The sequence below is a fragment of the Loxodonta africana genome, chromosome 9 (assembly GCF_030014295.1).
Source record: "Loxodonta africana isolate mLoxAfr1 chromosome 9, mLoxAfr1.hap2, whole genome shotgun sequence".
NCBI lineage: Eukaryota > Metazoa > Chordata > Mammalia > Proboscidea > Elephantidae > Loxodonta > Loxodonta africana.
Genome location: NC_087350.1, coordinates 108,872,585 through 108,896,701, shown reverse-complemented (window position 1 = coordinate 108,896,701; position 24,117 = coordinate 108,872,585). Strand labels below are relative to the sequence as shown.

The following is a 24,117-nucleotide window of genomic DNA, read 5'->3' as shown; positions in this document are numbered from 1 at the left end:
TATTAAATTAGAAAAATTCTTTTCCTTATAGCAAGCATTTGCATTTAGATTAGCATTTGGGCAAATTCTGTGGAAAACTAAGGGAAATATCCAGATAATACAAGCCCAATATGGGCCCTCCACAATGTTTCAATATTTGAGTATGTATGTCCTTTTCCACACGCTCTTTGATTGTATAGAGCAAAGGATTTTGGATAACTAAATGCAAAGCAAATATGTCTAAGCGAGGTCTATTTCTCCTATGATATACTATGCCTAAGGAATAGAGGCTGCTGGAAATGGTCTTAAAAGATCTTCTAAAAAAAATGAGGTCCAGAGAAATTTCCCTATTGTCATACAGGTACATAATGGTAAAAGTGGGCCTAGAACTCAGATATTTTAAAGTCCATGTAACTAAGAACTATAGTTTGGTTTTTTTTTTTTGAAGCAAAATAAATTTTTTAATAATCTGTCTCAAGATTTCAGATCATAACGAGATTAGAACCTGAGACTCTGAGTTACTAGAATTCTACAGTATATTAGGTTAAATAAAGTTAGGTGAATTCTTTTTGCTGGAAGGCTTTTGCATAGCAATTTCTAAGAGCACTAAATTTATGGTGAATATCCTTTCAGAACCGTTGACTTGCTATTTCTATTAACTTCAATGATTTGAATTATAAAATGCTTTGGAAACTATTGAAAATAATTAACTTGAAGGTGCTTCATTTTCTGATATAGCAACAATTTCCAAGCAAATTGCAGTTTTAACTGAGGTACCATTGTAATCACTTATTGACTGGCAAGAATTAGTATTGTCATTAAGGCTTGATGGCTATTTATGGTTTTCCCAAAAAGACAAAGGCAGGAGAAAGATACTTACCAGTGCAACGCTATGAAAACGAAATGAGTAAGAAATGATTAACAGAACAAATTATCACCAGGGATGTACCAAGAATTCCTGTTAAGATAAAACTGGCATGGTAAATCAAATTTGCAAAAAGCAAATTTTAAAGATAAAAATCTTTCTCTGGTTATTTTCATTTTATGGAAAGAAAGAGAAATGAGTTCCTGCTTTAGATTTTATAATACATTTGTGAGGACCCAATTTCATTTATCCTTACTCACTAAAACAAGCTTGTACAGTTGATGAATAGACAATGACACTTATTTTCTAAGCTATCATGACGTTAATCACCAACGGAAACTCTTACCATTCCTGATTCTGAGCTCACCTGCAATGGACTGAAATGGGTCCATCTTGGCCAAACTGCTCCTTTGTTTTATGGACTTGGCCGATGAAGTCAATAAACCCTTCTCCAGACTTTGGCACTCCTTGCTCTGGCCAATCAGTGAACTGGAACTGCCTTACTGTTCGGGACTGGCCGTCCTTTAAGGGGAATGTCACATACCCAGCCACAAAGGAAGACGCCAGGAGGGTTTACCCATTGCAACACAGCAGCAACCGTGATGTTATTACAAAAAAAAAAAAAAAGACCAGAAAAAATTAGCGACATGTTTAATGTGAAACTTCTTGCTGTCATCATACTGCTAAGTTTATTGAGCCCTGGTGGGGCAGCGGTTAAGAGCTCAGCTGCTAACCAAAAGGTCTGCAGTTTGAATTCACCAGCTGCTCCTTGGAAACCCTATGGGGCAGCTCTACTCTGTCCTACAGGGTCGCTATGAGTCGGAATCGACTCAATAGCAATGGATTTGTTTTGGTTTTGGTTAGGTTTAAGAGTCAGAATCGATTTGACAGTAATGGGTTTTTTTTTTGGTTAGGTTTTTTTTTTTTTTTATTCACCTAGGAAACCCTGGTGGCATAGTGGTTAAGTGCTACAGCTGCTAACCAAAGGGGTGGCAGTTCAGATCTACCATGCGCTTCTTGGAATCTCAATGGGGCAGATCTACTCTGTCCTATAGGGTCGCCATGAGTCGGAATCAACTCGACGGCACTGGGTTTTTGTATATTCACCTATGAAGCCCTGGGTGGTGCAAACAGGTAATGTGTTTGTTCACTGTTAACTGAAAGGCGGTTGCTTTATGTATACGCAGAGGTGCTTGGGAAGAGAGCCCTGTCAGTCTGCTTCCGGAAAATCAGCCATTGAAAACCCTATGGTGCACGTTCTATTCTGATATACATGGAGTCTCCATGAGGTCTGAAGTGCCTGGAAAGCAACTGGTTATATCAACAGGTATTTAAATTGCAAACCCATTTTTTGTCACAACACCCAGTTCCCTTGTAGTCAATAGCTATTGAGTTCCCATATTAGGAAATGTTCCTGAGACCCAAAATTTAGGTTTAAAACTATTGACCAAGCTCACATTCTCTCCAAAGTGTAACATATATACTCTCTTTCAAAAATTTCAGGACTGAATGACTTCTTAATATGGAAAGGAGCACCAGGCATGTCATCTGGACCAGAGAATTTGCTGTTGTCACAATAACTTCACATCTGCTGTGCTTGCTGATTTCCGGCATTGTCAAGTGACAAATGGTGACATTTAAAGGATCTGACACAAATCAGGTAGTTGCTGTTAACCTGAATGCCCTGCATGTCTCAAAGGCATGCAATTTGTAGTCAAGGCCTGGGACATAGCGTGTGCCATGTGATGTGACCATGTGGTAAAGGAGGAAGTGAGGCATCCGTCAAGGACACCAAAGAGATCATCAGCAAAAAAAAAAAAAATGCTCTGTTCTGAAAGAGGACTCTTCCTGGCTGACTCCAGGAATTAAGAATGCTCTGGGGGCTTACAATGCAGACAAACCAAAAGGCAGGAAGAAAACAAGCTAGATGCAGGGAGTCTTTCTTTCGTAAAATGATTAGGCTAAATTGCTCCGACTCGAGAAGGATAAACAATTTGAAAAGAAGTTACCAAGGCTGCTTCTGATTCTTCTTAGAATTCTGAAGTATTTTTGGAAGTAAAACAAAAGCAGGAGGGACCCTCTGTTTATAGATGCAAGGATAACAATTATACCCATCAATTTTCTCCCCTGATTTATTAGAAAAAACAAACAAAAAAACCCATTGCCATCAAGTTGATTCTGACTCATGGTGACCCCATGCGTTACAGAGTAGAACTGAACTTCATAGGGAATTTTTGGCTATAATCTTCACGGAAGCAGTTGTCAGGCCTTTCTTCCACAGTGCCAATGGGTGGATTTGAACTGCCAGCCTTTTGGTTAGTGGCCAACTGCAAACTGTTTGAACTACCCAGTGATTCACCAGAGAGAGAGATATTTCCAAATTCCAAGCCTAAGAAAACTAATCTCATTCGTTTGCAGAGGCTCTACTCCCAATAAAGCCTTCCACTTGTTCATCCTTTCCATTTTGTAATGACTCTTTCCCCTATTAAAGTTCTTTTGGTATAGGGGTGCATGTTCCCAAGATTCTGGATGAGTGTGCACAGACTCAATCTTTCTCACTCAGCCATACTGAGGAGAGGGGGCGGCTCAGAATGAGATGGCCACCCATCCACCAGCCTGGTAGTTTCCACAGGAACAAGCCTATTCCTGACTGGCATCACTTGGAGATGGGAATAAAATAGGAAGATCACGTCGACTGAGTAAGAACATTGAGGAGTATGGAAATAACTACTTGGCCACATAACTAACCTATGGCTGTGTTACCATGGGAGTGTGATTTACTTGCCTCTGTTTCTGGAAAACGGTTGAAAAGCATAGGAGGGGAGGCAAGAGGCTAGGTAATGCGTATTTGTTCTCTTCCAAATGTCCTGGGGATTTCATTTCTGACCACAGTTGCTTTTAACAGCAAGAAAGGCTCACATGCACAAACCCTTACAATTTGGAGGACAGATCCCCTGACTCCATGTAAAGGTTACTTGTTTAACAATACTGTATCCACAAGTGCCAACTCGTTTTCTTAACTGGCAAGCTGAGATTAGAAGCACACCAGGAGCACAAACAGCAAGTAACCTGGCAGCTAAGAAAATTAATGCAATTTTTTAAGAACGTGTGAGCAAGTTCCTGTTTAAACCCTTCTTTTGCTTATTGTGATCAGATTTCACTTGGGTACATTCTTGTTGTTACTTATTGTTGAGTCAATTCTGATTCATGGTGACCCCAGGTGTGCAGAGCAGAACTGCTCCATAGGGTTTTCAAGGCTGCCATCTTTTGGAAACAGATTACCAGGCCTGTTTTCCGAGCCGCCTCTGGGTAGGTTTGAACTACCAACCTTTCGGCCAAGTAGTAGACCACTTAACTGTCCCACCCAGGGACTCCACTTGGGTATGTGGGGAGTAGTAAAGAACGTGTCTCTACCATTTGTGGTTTTTTGGTATCTAGTCTTTATCATCAGAAATGGTTGGTGAGTTGGCGTTAAATGCACGTAGGATTTTCACTCATGTACCTAGCTTCAAATTCTGAAAGGGCATGATTTATTTTATTTTTTTAACAATGAATGGGGTGGGTCACCAAGGCGTGCTTGCTTTGGCAACTCAAAAACGAGAGTTAGTGACTTAACTGCTGCCTTGAGGACAGTCACCTTCAGAGTAGTTAAGACTTCAGACTTTCTGGGATTAACAGGTCTGTTCACCTGGGCCAGCCAGACTGCTAACCAATTTCTCTTTCACTTTAGGTCAACAGCCTAGGCCAGACTTTGGGGATTAGAAGACAATCTCCAAACATGAGCCTTGGTTGAGAAAGCTGCTTTCCAGAAAAAACAATGGATCAAATAAATAGCTCTACCCTGGAGTTTCATTCAACCCACCCACTGCGACAGTTACAAAAATAAAGCAGGGCTTTGGACTGACCCCCACACTCCCCTAAGATGTGTCTGTAATCATGGTTTGGAAGTGGCCAAAGGCAAGGGTATTAAAGTTTATGCACAGAACACCTTACATCAGTGCTGAACCTTGGACTCAGTAATCTAGATAAGACATGCAGAATGAAAATTAGCCAACAAGGGTCGTGGGTGCACAGCTCGCATGGACAGACACATTAGCACACTGAGGAATAAACCATGCCAGGAATCAAATTAGAATGTGCAAAGCTTGTCAGATTCTTCTAAAGAATGCCATTTGCTCGGCAGTTTTAAAATCATACCGAATTAACCTTCAAGCCCACATGACCTGAAGGGCTTTGCAAAACAACAACATATTTACAGCCCCAAGTAATGAAGAAGTCAAAAAAGCTCCAAAGAGAATGGGCTGAGAAGGTGAGCCGCAAGCACAGCCAACCAATCAGGAAATGCTTTCCAGCACACACACTCACCCAGTGTGTCCCCAAAGTTGGACTGCCAGATGTTAAGCTTGAATAGAAGCCAAACCTGGGTTTGTGAGGACACTTGCCAGACAGAGGAAAAGTTTCTATTACCAAAAAAAAAAAAAAAAGTCCTCCAGGATGGTGGGTTTCTTTTTTCTTTGGGAGTATGGTCACTTGGCAAATATTTCTCCCAGGGGTGCATTTTGGATGACTTTTCAAATAATGATTAAGACTACAAGATGGCACCAACTTACCCTGGCATCTGTGACCTTGAATTCCCTTAGGATATACTGTGGCATGTTGTACTCAGCCATGGGGTCTACAACAAAGTACTGGTATCTTGCGGACCGTTCTGCTGGCCAGTACTGGTGACATTTTTCCTAAAAGGAGAGAAGATGAATGTTAGACAGTGTCAGTAAGGTTTTATCAATCATCCATCTATCTAATCTATCTATCATCTATCTGTCTGTCTGTCTGTCTATCTATCTATCTACCTACCTACCTATCTTTCTTCTCTCATTAACAAAATTTCAAAATTCAAGGCAATTTCGATAACATGGGACTCACTTTTCTTTGAGACTGCAGGCTCCCCGAATGGGAATGTGGAAATCGTCTGGTTCAATATTTGCCTGTGGTATTGAGTGTAGTACCTGGCACACAGCCAACCAACCCTTTTCCATTGAGTCGATGCTGACTTGTGTGTTAGAGTAGAACTGTGCTCCACAGAGTTTTCAATGGCTGATTTTTTGGAAGTAGATCACCAGGCCTTCCTTTGGAGGTACCTCTGGGTGGAGTTGAACCTCCAACCTTTTGATTAGCAGCTAGGGGTTAACCATTTGCACCCCAAAAGACTCCACCTGGCACAGAGTAGGTACTTAATGCACGTCAGTTGCATTGAACACTTTTAGAGGATGAACGACTTGTACCCATGAGTTATGGAAACAATTACATCAATCTTCGTACACACTGTCGGCCAGGCCAGTCACGTGCTGATAGCCGTAGTAAACGTAGGCCATCATGGGAACGAAGAGAACCATCAAATGTGAACGCAAAAAGACATCTATGAACTGATCTGGTCTAACCTCATTCGGTGGCTGAGGAGACCAGAGCCTAGGCAGCTTCGGTGACTTGCCTACACCCCACAGAAAGTCAACAACCAAACCAGAAGAGTCAGCTACTTTCCTAGTCTGGTATTCTTCTTACTGTCTCTGTGGGCTCTAAAAGTTGGGTTTTCACTGCATCTCTAATATTTAATTTATGTAAAGGATAGTGAGACAGAATACCTCAGGCAAAGATGGCACAATGCTACCATCCACTTAAGTGGTAAGTCCTTAGCTGCCCCTATGCTATTTTATGTATATTTAAGAATAATTATTTTAAAAAAGTGAACCTGAGATTATCAGATTATATCCTTAGAAACACTATGTAGTTTTCAAACACTTCACTCAACTGGGCGAGAAAGGTGGGCAAGTAAGAATTTGCCTCAGGGATGAAAGGAAGCTCCTTTACAAAGAGAGGTGATGGCACATTTGCTCATGCAACTCCACACTGTCTACGGTGAAGGGAAATAAGAATACACCAGAGGTTGGGCTATGAGTAAAACAGGGCACCTGCCTATTTATCTGTCTCTATGTTTTTTTTTTTTTTTTATGATTGTGTTTCACTGGAAACAAAGCAGTAGATTTTTCTTCAATAGCTGCAAATTAAATGATATGTTAGGCATAGGAGAAGGAAATGTAACTTGTGCGTAACTGCCTCCATGAACAACTACTTCCTTTGAGACCAGTATTGAATGATGCCTGGCTACCATTACTGAATGTTTTGATCAAAGATTATATAGAAGTATCCTGATCAAAAGGGGGAAAGTATGGAAAAGAATTTCAAATTCTCACTGAATCCAGACTTTCTGGAGCCACTGAGGCTAGATAAACCCCTGAAAGTATTGCCGAGATAATCTTTAAACCTTGAACCAAAAATATCCTGAGTCTTTAAATCAAAGAATAGTTTAGCTTAATTAGTAAAACATGTCTGCCTTGAGCATTGTGTTCTTTTAAAGAACTATCCATATGGGGTCAAATTGATAACAGCAGCTTGAAAGGTTAGACAGAAAGCTTAGGGGGCAATGAATTTATGTTAATGAGGAGGAATAATTCAGGAAAGGTGGGTGACAACTATTGTACAACTTGAAGAATGTAATCAATCACTGAATTGTATGTGTAGAAACTGTTGAATTGGTGTATGTTCTGCTGTGTATATGTTCTTGAAACAACAAAAATTAATCATTAAAAAAAAAAGAAGTGAATTTATAAATTAGAAACCAACAAAGAGCAATAGCCCAGACTGTGCCCAGAATATTCTGCACCTTCAAGAAATGACAACAGTACTTGGGTTATTGCAATGAAATCCCCATTTCTCCATGGGGTGAGCATCTTATGAGGAAACATGCTTAAAAGTGCAATACACTCACTCTGCCCATCTCGCGAAGCTTGGTGAGCATTACAACAATGGTGGAATTGTGTTCCCAGAGCATGCGCCAGAAGTCTTCTGTGGTCTCTGCCAAGGGCCCCTGGGTAGCGATGTAGGCTTTCTGTTGTCTGAATTAGAATAAGAACAGCATATTAGAGCACCCAGAGACCATGCAAAGGCTTATGTTTGGGATGTAAACATCAATCCATTAAAAAAAAAATTAAGCTTTACTATTAATGCAATTGCAGTCAATTCCGCTGAAGCCTGTTTAATCAAACTACAGCATTTAAAAGATTTTGGGGACTTTGGAAAAGAAATTGCTTTGTTAATATTATGATGTACCTCCTCATCATTAGTATTTAAATTTTAGTGCAACGCTAATAGCTCAATTTCACGTGTCACACAAATCACTTAACACTTAGTTGTGTGGCTTCATTTTCCAGAAATGACCCTCACACAATCTATTAAATTTATGAAACGTGTTACAGAACAGTGTCTTTATTAACCCCTCCCACATCCAAATGGCTTCTGAAAGAAGAGTGCCAAGACAGATCAAAAACCCTGTGAGTGCTTCTTCTTTCTCCTATCCAAAGTAATAAAGTCAAATACCAAGAGACTGAAAGCTGACCTATGCAGAGAGAAAATGGCTTTGAACTGAGATGGAACTCATTCCGGTTATGAAACTAGGTTGCATGTAAATATCAAAGCTTTGGACTGTCCAGGGAGCTAGTGTATATACCTGTATCCATCAATAAAGCTGGCATTGATGTAATCGGATCCTTCTACTCCTCGGATAGGCTGCAGGCATACCCTTGTGGATTCATATGGCATAATATTAACAAGGCGATTTTTGAATTTATTACATGGAAGATTGGCACTGATGAATCTTGAGGTGTGAGCTTTAGAGCTGGCTAGACGCTGTTGAATGGACGAAAGGAAAAATCCAACAAAGATAATTTTAGCTTCTGGTTTAAATGCAATGCACCCAAGATTTCCTTTCAGATATAAATCTTTTGTTCCCTTTGGAACGAATGACTATTCCAACTGCACGGCCTTTCACTTCCTCCTAATGTCTCCATATAACCTATCGAATTTTTAAATATTATGTCCTGCGAGTGTGATCTCTCCATTTACATTCAGATACAAAAGAGCTACAAAAAAGCTCAAGGTATTGTTAGGAAGTAAAGAAGAGAAGAGAAGAAAGAGGAAGAAAGCCCTTTATAATCGACACCTGAGGAGAAGGTCAAGTGAATCTTGGCCTTTGTTTCACAAAGCTCAAAGGTTACGAAAATACAGGCACTACTCCAAGACTATCCCAGAATGACTTGCTCTTCCGTGAGTACACTGCATCCAATGCCATACCTTAAATTCAAGCTCCATTCCTGTGACATTCTCTCCTGTTTCTATTTGTGTCAGCTTCTGAATGTAGGCATACAAGTTTCTTGCTGGCACTTCGGTATTTCCACAAGTCACTGCTTCTAACAGCGCATCGTGGATAAAGATATACTGGTCTTCTGTTTGAACCATGTAATTCCTCTGGGCTCTCATTAAAGTTACATGGCCATAAATATCTACAGTTTTTTCATGTTTTATTCTTTCTAGCATGGCATCTATTACGATGAAACAACCGGTCCGGCCAACTCCCGCACTACAAGGAAAACAAATGAGAAAAGAAAAGCCCAAGTCAACCAAGCAGGAAACCAATCCATAATAATACTATTTTGATAAATCGTGTTAATTGCTTTTACACCAATTGTTGTCAGTTGTTGTTGCTGTTAGGTGTCATGTAGTCTGCTCCGATTCATGGTGACCTTACGTACAACAGAATGAAACTTTGTCTGGCCCTGTGCCATCCTTACAAGCACTGCTATGTTTGAGCCCAGTGTGGTAGCCACTGTGCCAATCCATCTCATTGAGGGTCTCTTGTTTTCACTGACCCTTTGTTTTATAAAACCTGTTGCTGTCCAGTTGATTCTGACTCATAGTCACCCTATCAGACAGAAGAGAACTGCCCCACAGGGTTTCCAGCGAGTTCAACTGCCAACCTTTTGGTCTGCAGCCGAGCTCTTAACCACTGTACCACCAGGGCTCCTGTGCCACAAGTATGCTGAATTCTACTCACATAGCTACTGAGATGATTTTGGAGCACTCTGAAGTCAAAAGTGTTACCAAGTCAACATAATCAGAGTGTAAAGGGAACAAGAAACTCAGTAAAATTAGTTGGGTTTCAGATATAAAAGTATCAATTACTATACCTTTCATCACACAATACAACATGGACATTAGTTTGAAAACAACTATGAAAAAATACAAAGTTATGCTGTTCCTATTTAGAAAGCATATAAAAACATAGATCAAGATCTAACTAAGCTATTTTTTTTTAAACTTAGTCTATTTTGGTTCCATTTACAAAGAAAAATCTAGTAAATCACTCACCTTGAAACTTTTCATATGATAAAACTCGGCAAAAAAGTTCTAAAACCAACGTAGTGGGAAGTGTATAATTTAGAATATTAAAATGTTGTGGCACACTTAAAATAGTGCAGGGTATTCTCAATGGAAAGAAATACATAGTAAAAAGCCATCACTAGGGGCTATGGGCGTGTTCCCTGTTTTCACTCCCTTTCCTTTTAGAGTTGAAGGCATTTTAAAATTCCAGGTGAAATTCAAGTATTCTGTGGGGGAAAGGAAAAGCCTCAATCTTTGTTACTGAAAAAGCTCTGAGGCGTTTTTTAAACTCCATTACCTCGGGACTTATGGGTCATTTTCCAGTTGGTGGAAACTGATTCAAAGGAGAGGCGGTGAGAGAGTCAGCAGAGCACAATGGCTGGACAATATCTGTAGTTCCAAGGGGACAATCTAATTTACTGAACTGGATTACAGAGGCAGGTGGTTGAAACACTGGAATTTCCCCGAGTCTTGAAAAGAATACTAAGAAAATAACACATCTGTGTCCTTACAATCTCAAGATAAACCTGAGAGTTTACAATGTATCAAATACTTCAGGCTGAGTCCATTTATGTGTCAAGTAAGGTTCAATCCAAAACATTTTTTTCCTCCTGATCATGGGATGTTTGCCTGGCTGGTAAACACATAATCAACAGGAATAGGTATCTATTACCACCTTAAGGACCAAGCAACAGATAGTCTCTTTCATTCAATATATTGCACAGTTTCCTGTCATTTATGTATCTATATATTTATCTGTCTGTCCATTCGCCCATCCGTTCATATGCCCGCCCCACCATACATCCATCTACACATCTACCCATCCATTGATCCACCCACCCACCCATCTATCTGTCCATCCATCCAACCTCTCTTCATCTCTTCATTTAATGAACAATGAAGTACTTTCCAAAGTGAAATGGGGGATACAACAAAAAAGATGACTTGGATCCAACCTTGTTATGAATTATGTCCCCCCCAAAATATGTGTTGAAATCCTAATCTCTATACCTGTGGATGTAATGGTGTCTGGAAATAAGGTTTTCTTTGTTATGTTAATGAGGCCCTATCAATGTAGGGTGTGTCCTAAACCTAATCACTTCTGAGTTGTGAGAAGCAACATAAACAGACAAGTGAGTACATACGGGAAGGGACAGACTCAATCCAATGGCTGTGGAGGAGGATGAACGTACAAGGCCAGGAACTCCAAGGGCTGCCAGCTGCTAGAAGCTGAAATAGACAAGGAAGGGCCTCCCCCCTAGAGCCATATGATGAATCTGGACTTCCAGTCTTCTGAACTATAAGAAAATAAATTTCTGTTCTTTAAAGCCACCCACTTGTGGTATTTCTGCTACAGCAACACTAGGTAACCAAGACAAACCTTTAAAGAGCTCAGAGTCTATCAATGGAGATAAGATTTTTACATAAATATTTTTAACACAAGAAAGAAGAGGATGTATTGGTTTCGTGGATGATGTAGCATTTGAACAGGGACTTGAAGGACGGGGAATTTAGGAAGCTGGAACAGCAAAAGAGAAGGGAACGGCTTTCATCATCAAAGTGCTGGCTCTGAGAACTACATATGAAACTTTTCCATTGACCTGGTGGGACACTTGTGCAAGGAATGTATCAGAAGTCCAAACTGAGTGAGTTTAATGAGCACCAGGGAGCCTGTCTCAAATGAAATGTCAAGTTCTCTCTGGCAAGTGGCTACAGAGTGGTAAGAGAGTTTTTTATTTAACAAAATGATATCTTTATTTAACTACTGAACAGTGTAGGGAGCCCTGGTGGCTCAGAGGTTAAGAGCTAGGCTGCTAACCAAGAGGTTGGCAATTTGAATCCACCAGCCTATGGGGCAATTCTACTTTGTCCTATAAAGTTGCTACGAGTTGGAATTCACTCAACGGCAAAGGTTTCTTTTTTTGGTTTGAACAGTGTAGATCAAATGCACCCTCCATACAAGAGCCCTGTGGTTTGTAGACATGGTTAAGTGGGAATTTAATATAACCACTACTTTAATCTTTCTTACTACTTTAAAATTGCTTACTTCCATATATCCTGTACCAGCAGGCCTCTGGGTACAGATTCTAAGACTCTATTCAAGATCTAAGCCCTTTAACTGAGATGGCATTGAGATGTCAGGCAAAAGACTTCTGGGAAAAAGTCTTAGCAATGATGGCACATGCCTCAGCGTGGAACCCATCAGAAACCTGATGTAAGTGTTAATATACGGCTCTGCTGGACTGGTGGTTCCAGTGCATGGGGTACTAGTTTATTGAGCTTGTTCTACTCAATAGACATGACAGATGGCATGTCTTCCCTGACACTCTCTTCCCCCAGGCAGGGTTCATCACCTGCTGCCCCAGATGGCTTGATGCCTCAAGAACCTGCTACTACAGTCCCAGTCTCACCACTCATCTGTCACTTTGTCCTACAGTGGGGGCTTGCATGTTGCTATGATGCTGGAATCTATGTCACTGGCATTTTAAAAACCAGCAGGGTCGTCCACGTTGGACAGGTTTCAGTGGAGTTTCCAGACTAAGACAGACTAGGAAGAAAGGCCTGGTGATCTCCTTTAGAAAATTAGCCAATGAAAATCTTACAGCTCATAATAGAATCTTTTCCAATATAGCGCTGGAAGATGAGCCCCTTAGATTGGGCGGTATTCAAAATACAGAGTAGCCACAACTACAGACTCCGGCATACCAATGATTGTGAAGATGGCACGAGACTGGGCAATGTTTCCTTCTGTTATATAAAAGTCTTCGTGAGCCAGAGCCAACTTGACAGCAACGTAACAACATAGTCCCAGCTGCATAATATTATTAATTAGTCTGGTGGGGATCTCCATCATCACCTCGAGAGCAGGAACTGTATTTTTTGTCATCTTTGTGTGCTCTTTACCAAAACATGCAATAAGTGCTCAATAACATTTGTGGTAATAAGTGAGTGATTTAGTGATCGGCGTGAGAGGCCAAATTCAATGAGCAGCTCATCCGGGAAAGGGAAGCCTACTTAGGAACCAAGCCTCTTCAGTTAGTCAAAGAAATACTACATTCGACCAAGGGCTGGAAGGATGCAGGCAGTATGTGACGACTGCTCTGCGTAGTGCCTGCTAGGGAGAAGGGAGACAGGAAAAATGCTTTGATTAGTCTCGGTGTCTTGGTTTCCTGAGAGCACCATCACGTTGCAATTAAAAGAATTTAAGACTTAACCTGGGAAAGGGAAGCAGTCCCCATATTTGGCAGGTTCTAAGACTACGACTAACATCTCTCTTCCTATTTTTCCTGTTTTGTTTCTCCAAATTGTCTTCATTGTAATTGTGCGTTGCTTCTAATTGGACACATCTTGATGCAATTCTTCCCAGCGGAAACCACACTGCATGCCCTACAACTGAGCCCCATATATCTCATCAATTCTAGAAGATGGCAGGGATGGTTTCACAAAACATGCATCAGGGACCATTCAAATGTCTGGATGATGCATGTTTCTATCTTCCAGAGGAAACATACTCCAGGATCTTGCAAAACTGGTAGGAATAACTAGAGCTCCAAACAATATCAACCTCTTTATGAGGGTGACGATGCATTTCTCCCCCCAAAAAATGAAGGAGGAAAAGAATCAAATGCATGCCTGAGTCTAAATCATGAAGTGGGGGGAAAAGAGAATAAAAGGAGAGAGACTGTTAATTGAGCAAAAATTTTGTTTTTCTTCCTTGAAAAGAGAAACTAGTTTTAACTTGCCCAATCTTGCTGTTTTTATGGAAGACAGTGAAGGAGCTGGCCTTTGGAAACTATACGTTACCGCTTCTCTGGGTGAAGAACTCTTTGGGGCTTTAAATAGTAGACGTGTCTCTTAAAGATGGGTTGGCACAGTGGCTGCAACAATGGGCCCAGGCATAACAATGACTGTGAGAATGGTGCAGGACCAGCAGTATTTCTTTCATTCTGTTGTATACAGGGTTGCTATGAGTCGGTGCTGACTCCATGGCACCTAACAACAATTTAGTTTGGAGCAAAGCAATAAGGCTCAAAACATATTTTCCAGATACCGCTGACTGAGTGACCTTGGAAAGTCACTTAACCTCTTCCCTTCTTATTAAATTGCAATAGCGATAATTAAGTTCAGCTACTTATCTTGTTGTTAGGTGCTCTTGCATTGATTTCAACTCATAGCCACCGTATGTGACAGAGCAGAACTGGCCCGCAGGGTTTCTGAGGCAGTAATCTTCACAGTAGCACATCGCCTGGTCTTCCTCCCATGGAGCCACTGGGTAGGTTTGAACCGCCAACCTTTCTGCTAGCAGCCAAGCGCTTAACTGCTCCGTCACCAGTGTTCCTATCTAATTACCTAGAAAGGCTTATTATCTAGTAAGACTTGAGGCTTAACTAAACATACTAAGTGTTTTGCAAACATACCTTTATGTTTAGCATCTCAACACCTGTAGTTGAATCTCTGCTCTGCCACTTTCCATTAGCTGTATGACCTGAGGGTAGTTCCCAAATACTATGAATCAGAAAAAGGGGGAGGAAATAGCCTCAAAGAAGTGGCAGGTCTTTGTAGGTAGAAACTGCATTTTTAAATTCCACCTCTGAAGCTGACAACAAAGAATGCCAATATAACCCTGGGAAAATTATGGTAGAATCATTGCTGGATCATTTTGAGATTCGGCTTTTAAAATCTTGCTTTAATCTACCTCTCCAAGCTACTCTCCCCTTTCTGCTATTTCTAAGAAATAATGCCCTATGTTTTAAGGAACTTTCTGCTTTCCCATAAAATGGCATGATAAACGAGATGGCAGTGAAGAGCTTTCTCACCACAGAGTTTGTCGCCCTGGGGGCCTTGGGTAAACGTCAGTTTCTTTCCCCATCTCCGATTTCATAGTATTTGGGAACTGCCCTGAAGTCATACAGCTTATGGGAAGGTGCAGAGTGGGATTCAACTACAGGTGCTAGGATATTAAAATTTATAACCACATTCCACAGCACTGTCCCTGCTTCACATTGCTTTCTGCCATTTGGATCAGCAACAATTGCTAAACACATTGTTGTTGGTAGCTGTTTTCCAGTCTGCTCTAACTCATGGTGACCTTATGTGTAAAAGAATGAAATGTTGCCCAGTCCCTCACCATCTTCATGAGTCTTGATATTCTCAAGTCCATTACTGAGGCCACTGTTAGTGTCTTCCAAATTAGTACTGGTCTCATCTTCCAGTACTATTACAAACAATATTCTGTTGTGATCCATAAGGCTTTCATTGGCTAATTTTCATTTTTTTTTTTTTTTTTTTAAGGTCTACAAGACATTTTCCCTAGTCTTGGTCTGGAGCACCACTGAAATCTGCCCACCATGGGTAACCCCACTGATACTTGAAATTCTGGGGGCATAGCTTTCAGCATCACATAAGCCACCGCAGTATGACAAACTGACAGAAGAGTGGTGGGAAACATGACAGTACATGAAATTAGCCAATAGGAATTCTGGCTTGCATGTCAAGGTTCTATTGATCCTGTGACAGGGTAGAATTTCTATCAAGTTGGAAGCCAAAATGAAAGTTGAACTCTGAATGGCATCTTCAGAAACCTACCACCACCCCTTCAGACTGTGCCTCATCAATAACCTGTTTTTTCATTCGATGCCTTTGCGATGATCCTCTCATTTCTCTGGATTGTTCTGTCTGGGTCTCCTTCTCTAATTTGCCTACCTCTACTCACCCCAAAGTGCAGACAGTGACCCCAAGTTCCATCCTTCGTTCTCTCATTCCCCCTCACCCTTCAGTAACAGTCTCCAAACACATGACTCCTGAAGTGATAGCCCTCTCTTTGAGCTCAAGTGGAGACTGGCATTTCAAACAGTCCTCAAGTTTCCTTAGAAATAAAAAGGTTCCAAGCTTCATTGGCACCTTCTCCCCAGTCTCCTCTCCCTCAGCCTCCTAGATACTCAGGTCTAAAATGTGTAAGAATCATCTTGGGCTCTTTCGCATCTTATCCTGTACAAGTTATAAATTTCTATGGATTCAACCCCACAATCCTATTCAATTATCCACCTGTGGTATGGGTGCAGGAGTCAGCAAACATTAATTGTTAAAATTTTTGGGAATTCTGTTTGCCAGGTTGCTAGCCATTATTTAAATCAAATTATATAAGCTTATAATTAAATAATTATAGTAAACATAAAGGTAATACATATTCAAAGCTTATTACTTACTAATTATTTTACTATCATCTATGCTCCTGAGGTGAAAACAGTATATAACGGTTTGTTACTATGCATCTCTTCCCAGCTTTGCATTCAGTGACTTCATGTTTGTAGCTTCAACCCAGCCACAGTGGGAGTATTTACACCAAGGGAATTGGTAAATGCTACAATTTTTTTTCAGATGGCTTATTGTTACATATTTAACCAGCATACACTGACTGCTTTCGTAATCCATCCTTATCGTCCAAGGACAGACAGGAAGGTGTTCTTTCATCCACATTTGCTGTATACACTTCCACAAGACTCAGTAGGCTATGATTCTACAAATATTTACTAAGTGCCTATCATGTTAAGACAGTGGAAGCAATGAGCAAAACAAAAACGATTCTTAACTCATGGAGATTACAATTTAGTTGGGGGAATTAGCTGTTAAACGAGCAATCGCATGAATAAACATATAATTACAAATCTCAACAATGGCTGTGCAGTAAATGTGTAGGATGCTGGCAGAGAGTCTGAGAGAAAGTGTTCTTTAAATTGATACCTAAAGGATGAGTAACTGTTAGCTCAGTGAAGATGGGTTAGAAAAGCTTTTGCAGACAGAGGATATCCCAAAGAAAGGCCCTGGAATGGAAAACAGCTTAGCATATTTGAATAACTGAAAGAAAACCAGGGTAGTTAGATGGCAGGGAGGCAAAGAGGGTACATTCTGCACAGTTTTTCTCTATTTCAGGGACTATTTTTAACATATTTATTAAATTTATAACCATATTAACAACAATTATTTAGAATAACTCTTGAGTTCTTTCTCTTGATACATCTCTTGGTTCTTGGTTGGCTGGCATATGCCTTTGAACAATGTTTCATATAAAATATACATGTATGGTATTATTTTCTTGTGTATCTGAGAAATTCTTTCTCTTGCCTTTACACATGAACAGAAACTTTTCTACGTGCAGAATTGCTGTTGTTAGCCCCCAGACTCATGGCAACCCATGCACAATGGAACGAAACACTGCCCAGCCTGCTCTATCCCCACGATTGGTTCTAGATCAGTCCACTGTGACCCAAAGGGTTCTCATTGGCTGATTTTTGGAAATAACTTGCCAGGTCTTTCTTTTTAGCCTATCTTAGTCTAGAAGTTCTGTTGAAACCTGTTCAGCATCATAGCAACACACAAGCCTCTACTGACAGACAGGTGGTGGCTACACATGAGGAGCACTGGCTGAGAATTGAACTGAGGCCTCCTGCATGGTAAGCGAGAATTCTACCACTGAATGACCCCCACGTGTGCAGAATTAATGGACTCCAATCTTATCTCCTCAAACTCTAAGTACATTGCTCCATGGTCCTCATATTCTGAAGAATTCTTAGTTCATTCTGATTTTTGCTCTTTTAGTAGTAATTTTTGCCCCAAGTAATTCTGAGATTTTTGTCTTTAACTTGGAGGTTCAAACATTTAATCTGGATGTCACTTAGATACTGGCCTCAGCATTAAAACTGCATGGCTTTCAGGAATTTTTTTTTTTTTTTTACCAAGATTCCTGTCTTTTCCATAGCTCCAGTCAAATTAAACATGCTTAAAGCTTTCCCAAGGATCTCTCGTAGCCTAGTGGTTAAACACTGCTGCTAACCGAAAGGTTGGTGGTTCGAACCTACCAGCTGCTCTGCGGGAGAAAGATGTTGCAGTTTGCTTCTACCCCTAACGGGTAGTTCTACCTTATCCTATAGAGTTGTTATGAGTCAGAATTGACTAGATGGCAATGGGTTTGGCTTTTTTTTGGGGGGGAGGGTAAAGCTTTCCCACCTCTTTGCTTTTGTTTATTCCCAGGTCCTTCTACCTCCTTAACATCTCTGTTGACATCTTCCCTCCTTCAAGACTCACCTGAAGTGCTACACTCTTGATCAACATTCTCTTGATTCACTCCTCCTTGGATCCCTATGACAGTTTATACCCCCTTTTTCAGGGACCACTTTATTTTTCTTTTCTGATTATTATCCCTATGCCAGTTCATAAAATCCTCGAGAGGGAGGCCAGCAGCTTCCTGGTCTCTACTGTTTTTGCCTATTTCTCATGGTAATTGCCATGCTAATGAAACTGAAGGTCGTCAGCTGGAGTTGCAAAATAAAAAATACAAGTTTAAAAAACTAAACGTTCTCTGGGATCCCTGACATATGGAAGAACATCTCCTAAGCCCTCAGCATGGGAATATACCTTTGATAAATGTTTACAAAGATGGAGGGTGTTCTCATAATTTGGTAAGTTGGAAACAACCCGGACTTAGGCTTATTTCAGTTGCTCAGAGATAACAAACTGCAGGCATTATTTTTTTCCTTAAGCAACTCAACTTTGAAAATTCAGAGCTTTTAAAAGAATGCCAACCTTCTTGTGTTCCAATTCCCAAGTTCCACTAACAGCGCATATTTTACTTCCTTCTTCAATTTACTCCTTTTGCCGCCCGTCGTATCTGAGTGCAGTCTACCTCTCACCATGAAGGATTGTTGTTCTCAAAGCAAATACATTTTTCTTTGATCCGGAGAAACCCAGTTCCCCAAAGTAGTGATAATGACAGAACCCTATTTAGTGCTGTTTGTTTTTCATCATTTCTACAGCTTTCAACCTGAAACATGATAAGAACAGCAAAACTGATAAACCACCCTATTTTTAATCTGTTTTCTGTCTGAGTAGTTGGCAAGCGCGGAGATAGATTTTTCTAAATATCTTTAAAAAAAGGAGTGCATAACCCTATGCTTCAGGCTGGAAAAAAAAAAAGATTTTTTTTTTAAGGCCAGCACAATTCAGTACACTTATTCTGTTCCAGAAAATTCCTGCCAAAAGGGAAAAAGATAGCACTTTTAAATTAAGTCTAGCATTATGTTGGTCCTCATTATCCCCTGAACCTAAAAACAACTTTCTAGGTTACCTCCCATTGAGAACAATGATTCTATTAACACGAATCAGAACACAAACGAACTCTGTCTTCGTTGTAATTTGTGCAGCAAACAAAATACTTGTCAAACTTCAACTTTTTTTTTTTATTAAAACCCAATGTCAGTGAGTGATCGACATCCCAGTGTTATGCTGGAAGACAATGGAGTCCATTAGACAAGTACGCCTACTAGGAAATTGTTATTACTTCAATATTATCATTCATCCAGTTACAACATTTGTTTTCAATTTCTAAAAACACGATTGAGTTAGTCCCATGAGTTGAAATATGCTCAATGTCCCGTGATGCGACATGGTGGTGATGTGCAAAAAGAGAAATTAAGAGCCAGAAGAGGGCTATTTTGTGCTAATGCCAGTCTGGGGATGTGTTTAAAAGTTGGCATTTCTGATTAATCTGGTGGAGTTTTAATGCTGACCCTTTATGGATACTTCAGTGACCTGGCAAAGAAAGACAATGTAATCAAGATATTTCACAGACCATTTACTTGTGTGCAAAGACAGTAAAATATGGACCAAAAATCATGGTGAGTGTTTTGTATGTATATCAGCCCTAATCTGATTGGATATTACAGTCCAGCTGTAACAGGAAGGGTGCTTAAGAACTGCAAGTATATAAAAATTGAAAGACACCTATGAAAATGGCTTGAGTTTTATGACTGAAGTCTATTAATCAGGTGACCATCCTGATAAAACTGTGAATGTGACTCTTACCAGGCTGCTGTTTTGAAACTCTCCTTTCATGTTTTTTAAAATAGAAAAAAATTTTAATATACAGAAGTATTAGGCATCTCTGGAATTTTGGGGCTATCTCTAAAATGTTGTTGTTGTGTGCCACTGAGTCAATTCAGACTCACACCATCTGTTTAGGACAGAGTAGAACTACCCCATAGGGTTTCCTAGCCTGTAATCTTTATGGGAGCAGATCACCAGGTCTTTTCTCCCGTGGAGCGATTGGTGGATTTGAACTGCCAACATTTCAGTTATCAGCGAGTACTTAACCATTGTGCCACCAAGGCTCCTTCTCTATAAAATACTGACCCACAAATAATTTAGTAACTCTAGCATCTCTTTTACCTAGAATTCTCATAGAAGTTATGCTTTTACTTAATATCAATATTCATCTGGCTATGTCAGATTTAATCTTATTATGAAGTAAAAAATTAAAAATAAATATATTTTTGAAGAAATTGTCATTGGAATCACAGTAGATTTTATGCAGGTTAATGGCCACAGACTATATGCTTATGTAATATAGTTGTTTCAGAGATCAATCTTGCAGTATTCATTAAAATTTCAAATGCACATATTCTTTGCCACAGTGCTTCTTGCAATCTGCTATGAGATACACTTACACATATGTGCAGAGAAGCTTAGAAAGGAATTTTCATTGTAACATTATTTGAAATAGCAAATTCACTGGAAAAGCAATTTCTATCACTAGGGAAATAGTTAATAAACTATGGTCCATCAATACTGCAAATATTGTATAGTAGTTGAAAAGAATGAGGGAAATCCATGTACTGAACAAAAGATCTCTAAAACATTGTTAAAAAAAAAAAATTGCCCTTGAGTCAACTCCAACTCATGACGACGACTCCCTGTATGACAGAGCAGAACTGTGCTCTATAGGGTTTTTAGGACTGATTTTTTGGAAGCAGATCACTAGGTCCTTCTTCTGAGGTATCTCTGGGTGGACTCGAACCTCCAACCTTTCAGTTATCAGCCAAGCTCGTTAACAGTCTGTACTACCCAGAGACTGAAGACATTGTTAAGCCTACCTAAATATGTTGAAAAGCAATATATATATCATGGTACCACGTATATTTTATAATTTCTATGCAGTAAGATTACATATTTCTATATGTGCACATGTTCATGTGCAAAAAAAAAAAAAGACCTGGAAAGATACACACATCATCACAATAGTTCCTTCTGAGAGGAGAAGGGAACTGGTGACGGAGGTGGTAGGGAGCACTTTCATGTTAGCTGAAGTGTTTGATTTTTTTTTTAAATAAGGACAACACAATTATGTAATAACGGAAATTAAAAAGAAATATAAAAAATGTATCAGTTTATGTAATAAAAATCATAATTAAAAATTAATAAACAACCAAGGCTCCAAGGAGGCAGAGGAAGAAGGTGGGACCCTATTCACTCTAATTTGGGATAAATCCATGGCTCAGACATGGATTCTCAGAAGGAGACCGGGTGACACTGGCTGCTCTTTACAGCAAAGACCTGGCCCTGCTCTCAGGTGCCAGCGTCTAAGGAGTGGGTTTCAGAAAGAAGGGGGAGACAGGAACTCTCACATAGATTAGAATGCTTGGTAAAGAGAGAGAATAAGCACCGGTTAGGATAAGACAACTAGGAACCTTGATCTCTCTAGAAAGTAGCAACCGTTAGGATAAGACAACTAGGAACCTTGATCTCTCTAGAAAGTAAAAGTGCACTGTACATTTGTATGGCATCCTGTAATGATCAAAAGAAGTTTACATGTCATCCACAGGAATAAGCAAAGAATAAGGGTGGAGCTCCTGACCTGACAAAGATCTCAAGGGTAACCTCCCCAGATCATGCTCCCTCAGGGAATTTTATTTTCCCGTGATGTCTGAAGGGGAATTTCCTAAAAGGAATAAGCCTTCAAAAAACTAAGACTTCATGGGCCAAATCTATTCCACCCCCGCACCCACCCCAAATATGCAGACTCAAAAATAAACCCTCTAAAGACGCCTGCATATCTTGGCTCTATCCCAACATTATCTGCCAAACCCATTCCCTATTATTCCTAAAACGTGATGCTCCAGATAAATTAGAAAGCTAATATGTTTATACAAAGAACACCTGAATATGCCATAGAAGGTCTCATTTTACAGATGGATTGAGGAGGCCATCAGGCAAAGACAAACAGACTCAGCTGGCCCTTGTAATTGGTAGTTGACTGAATCTTAATAGAGGTCCATGGAAGCATGCAATGGGAATATTAGACACTACTGTATCATTCACACCAGGTGCTGACTAACCAGGTGATGTGGTGAAACCAGGTGAAGCTGTGCACTACATATTAGTAAACAAGCACAATTAAGCCCATGCCTACCTTGGTTATCGGGCAATCCATCTCTGGTTTACATGGAGAAATTCCTTTAAATGGCCATATCAGTTTAGTCCATTTTCTAACTTCTGCTTAGAATGGTACAAAATTATTTGTATTTTGAAAGAACAGACAACCGTTAACCAGGCCTGCCATGTAAAGACGCACAGGTTGTCTCTCCTTTCAAAATGTGGAACACAGTTCTGCCCTGACACACATGGGGTTGCCATGAGTCGCCACTGACTCCATGGCAACTGGCTTCGCAGGGGTTACAAATATGTAGGCCCTGTGTTTTGGTTGACCCTTCTCTTCGACTTCCACAAGCCTTGATAAGGTAGTGAGAATCTCAGTCTCAATCAATTTACCTATCGCCTTACCCAGGGCCCACTTCACTTATTAGATCACCCTGTCAACCTCCAATAGGCCTTTGTGTTGGTGACCCCAGGAACCTGATCTGGCTTCTGAACTGACAGGTGTCTGAATTTATAAATCTGTATAGCTTACTGCCTCTTCCAACTCTCCTGCCCGCTTAGAGTCATTTTTTGCAGGAGGAAACGGAGACCCAGGTAGGGTCAGGAATTTCACGAAGGTCACATGGCTGTTACCAGCAGAGGCGAGATGTGTGTCCACTTCTCCTGTTTCTCAGCTCCTGCCCTCAGCAATGGGAATTTCACAGAAAACAGATGACATTTTCCTCAGAGCTCCCCAGTGGACACCGGCCCATGAGTCTATCAATGTACGCTGCAGCAATGCTGGTCAAAAGAGAATGCCGCGCCTGTATCTGTACTTTATTTATGAAACACTGGCTGCCCCACTCTATTCAACCACCTACAGAGAAATGAACTAAGCAGCATTTGAAGCACTGTCAAAATAGGTCTGGTGCACCTGGCCAAGTATTAACTACCTATATTTATGCCAGTTCCATCTCTTTCAGAATGCTTTGGCCTGTGGATGACTTTCAGTAAGTTTGGTATGCATACATGATGACTACTTAGTGAAAACTAGTATTAAATGTATTTAGAATGACGTATTGGTCATGTTCTGAGGATGGGAGTAAAGAGTACAGGGTTTTCCTCTAATTCGAGGTAATAACCAAAAACCAGAAAACTAAACCCACTGCCGTAGAATCAATTCTGACTCATAGAGACCCTGTACGACAGAGTAGAACTAGAACATAGGATTTCCAAGGCAGTAATCGTTTAATCTTTAGAGAAGCAGGCTGCCACATCTTTCTCCCAGAGAGGCTGGTGGGTTCAAACCATCCACCTTCTGGTTAGCTTAACCACTGTGCCCTTAGGGTTCCTAAGGTAATAAAAGACGATGGAAAACGCTCCTGAAGTAATAACAGAGAATGGAACACACCAATGGGATGGAAGTTAACATTTCGTAATTCAGTTGAATAAATAATGAGAGATTCCTCTTATACATGTCAATCACCATACAATGAACGTACTGCCATGTGTTTGTGCATTATACATCCGAGAGTAGGAGCTCTGTTGGAGTAATGGTTAAGTGCTTGGCTGCTAAATGAAAAGTCGATGTTTTGAACACAAAAGCCACTCTACGGAAGAAAGACCTGGCGATCTGCTCCCATAAAGACTGCAGTCTAGGAAACCCTATGGGGTAGTTCTACTCTGTCACATGAGGTTGTTGTGAGTTGAAATCAACTTGACGGCACCTAACAACAACACACGTCCGAGTGGCCTAGGGACACTCCAGGAGAAGATTCGTGGGCTCTGCCTAGAGATACTGAGTAGGCCTGGACTGG

The 24,117-nt window shown here is 40.4% G+C and overlaps 1 protein-coding gene across 18 annotated transcripts in view; it reads right to left on the bottom strand.

The window, feature by feature from the left end:
* Positions 1-24,117, bottom strand: part of PTPRD (protein tyrosine phosphatase receptor type D) — a 354,453-nt gene that overhangs the window by 4,426 nt on the left and 325,910 nt on the right. For all 18 annotated transcript variants that reach the window (XM_064290506.1, XM_064290507.1, XM_023545268.2 and 15 more), the window contains 5 exons: positions 9,029-9,314; positions 8,406-8,584; positions 7,668-7,794; positions 5,455-5,580; positions 1,212-1,366 (listed from right to left, as the gene is read on the bottom strand). In XM_064290506.1, coding sequence (XP_064146576.1) covers positions 1,212-1,366; positions 5,455-5,580; positions 7,668-7,794; positions 8,406-8,584; positions 9,029-9,314 — 873 coding nt within the window. The remainder of the gene's footprint in view (positions 1-1,211; positions 1,367-5,454; positions 5,581-7,667; positions 7,795-8,405; positions 8,585-9,028; positions 9,315-24,117) is intronic.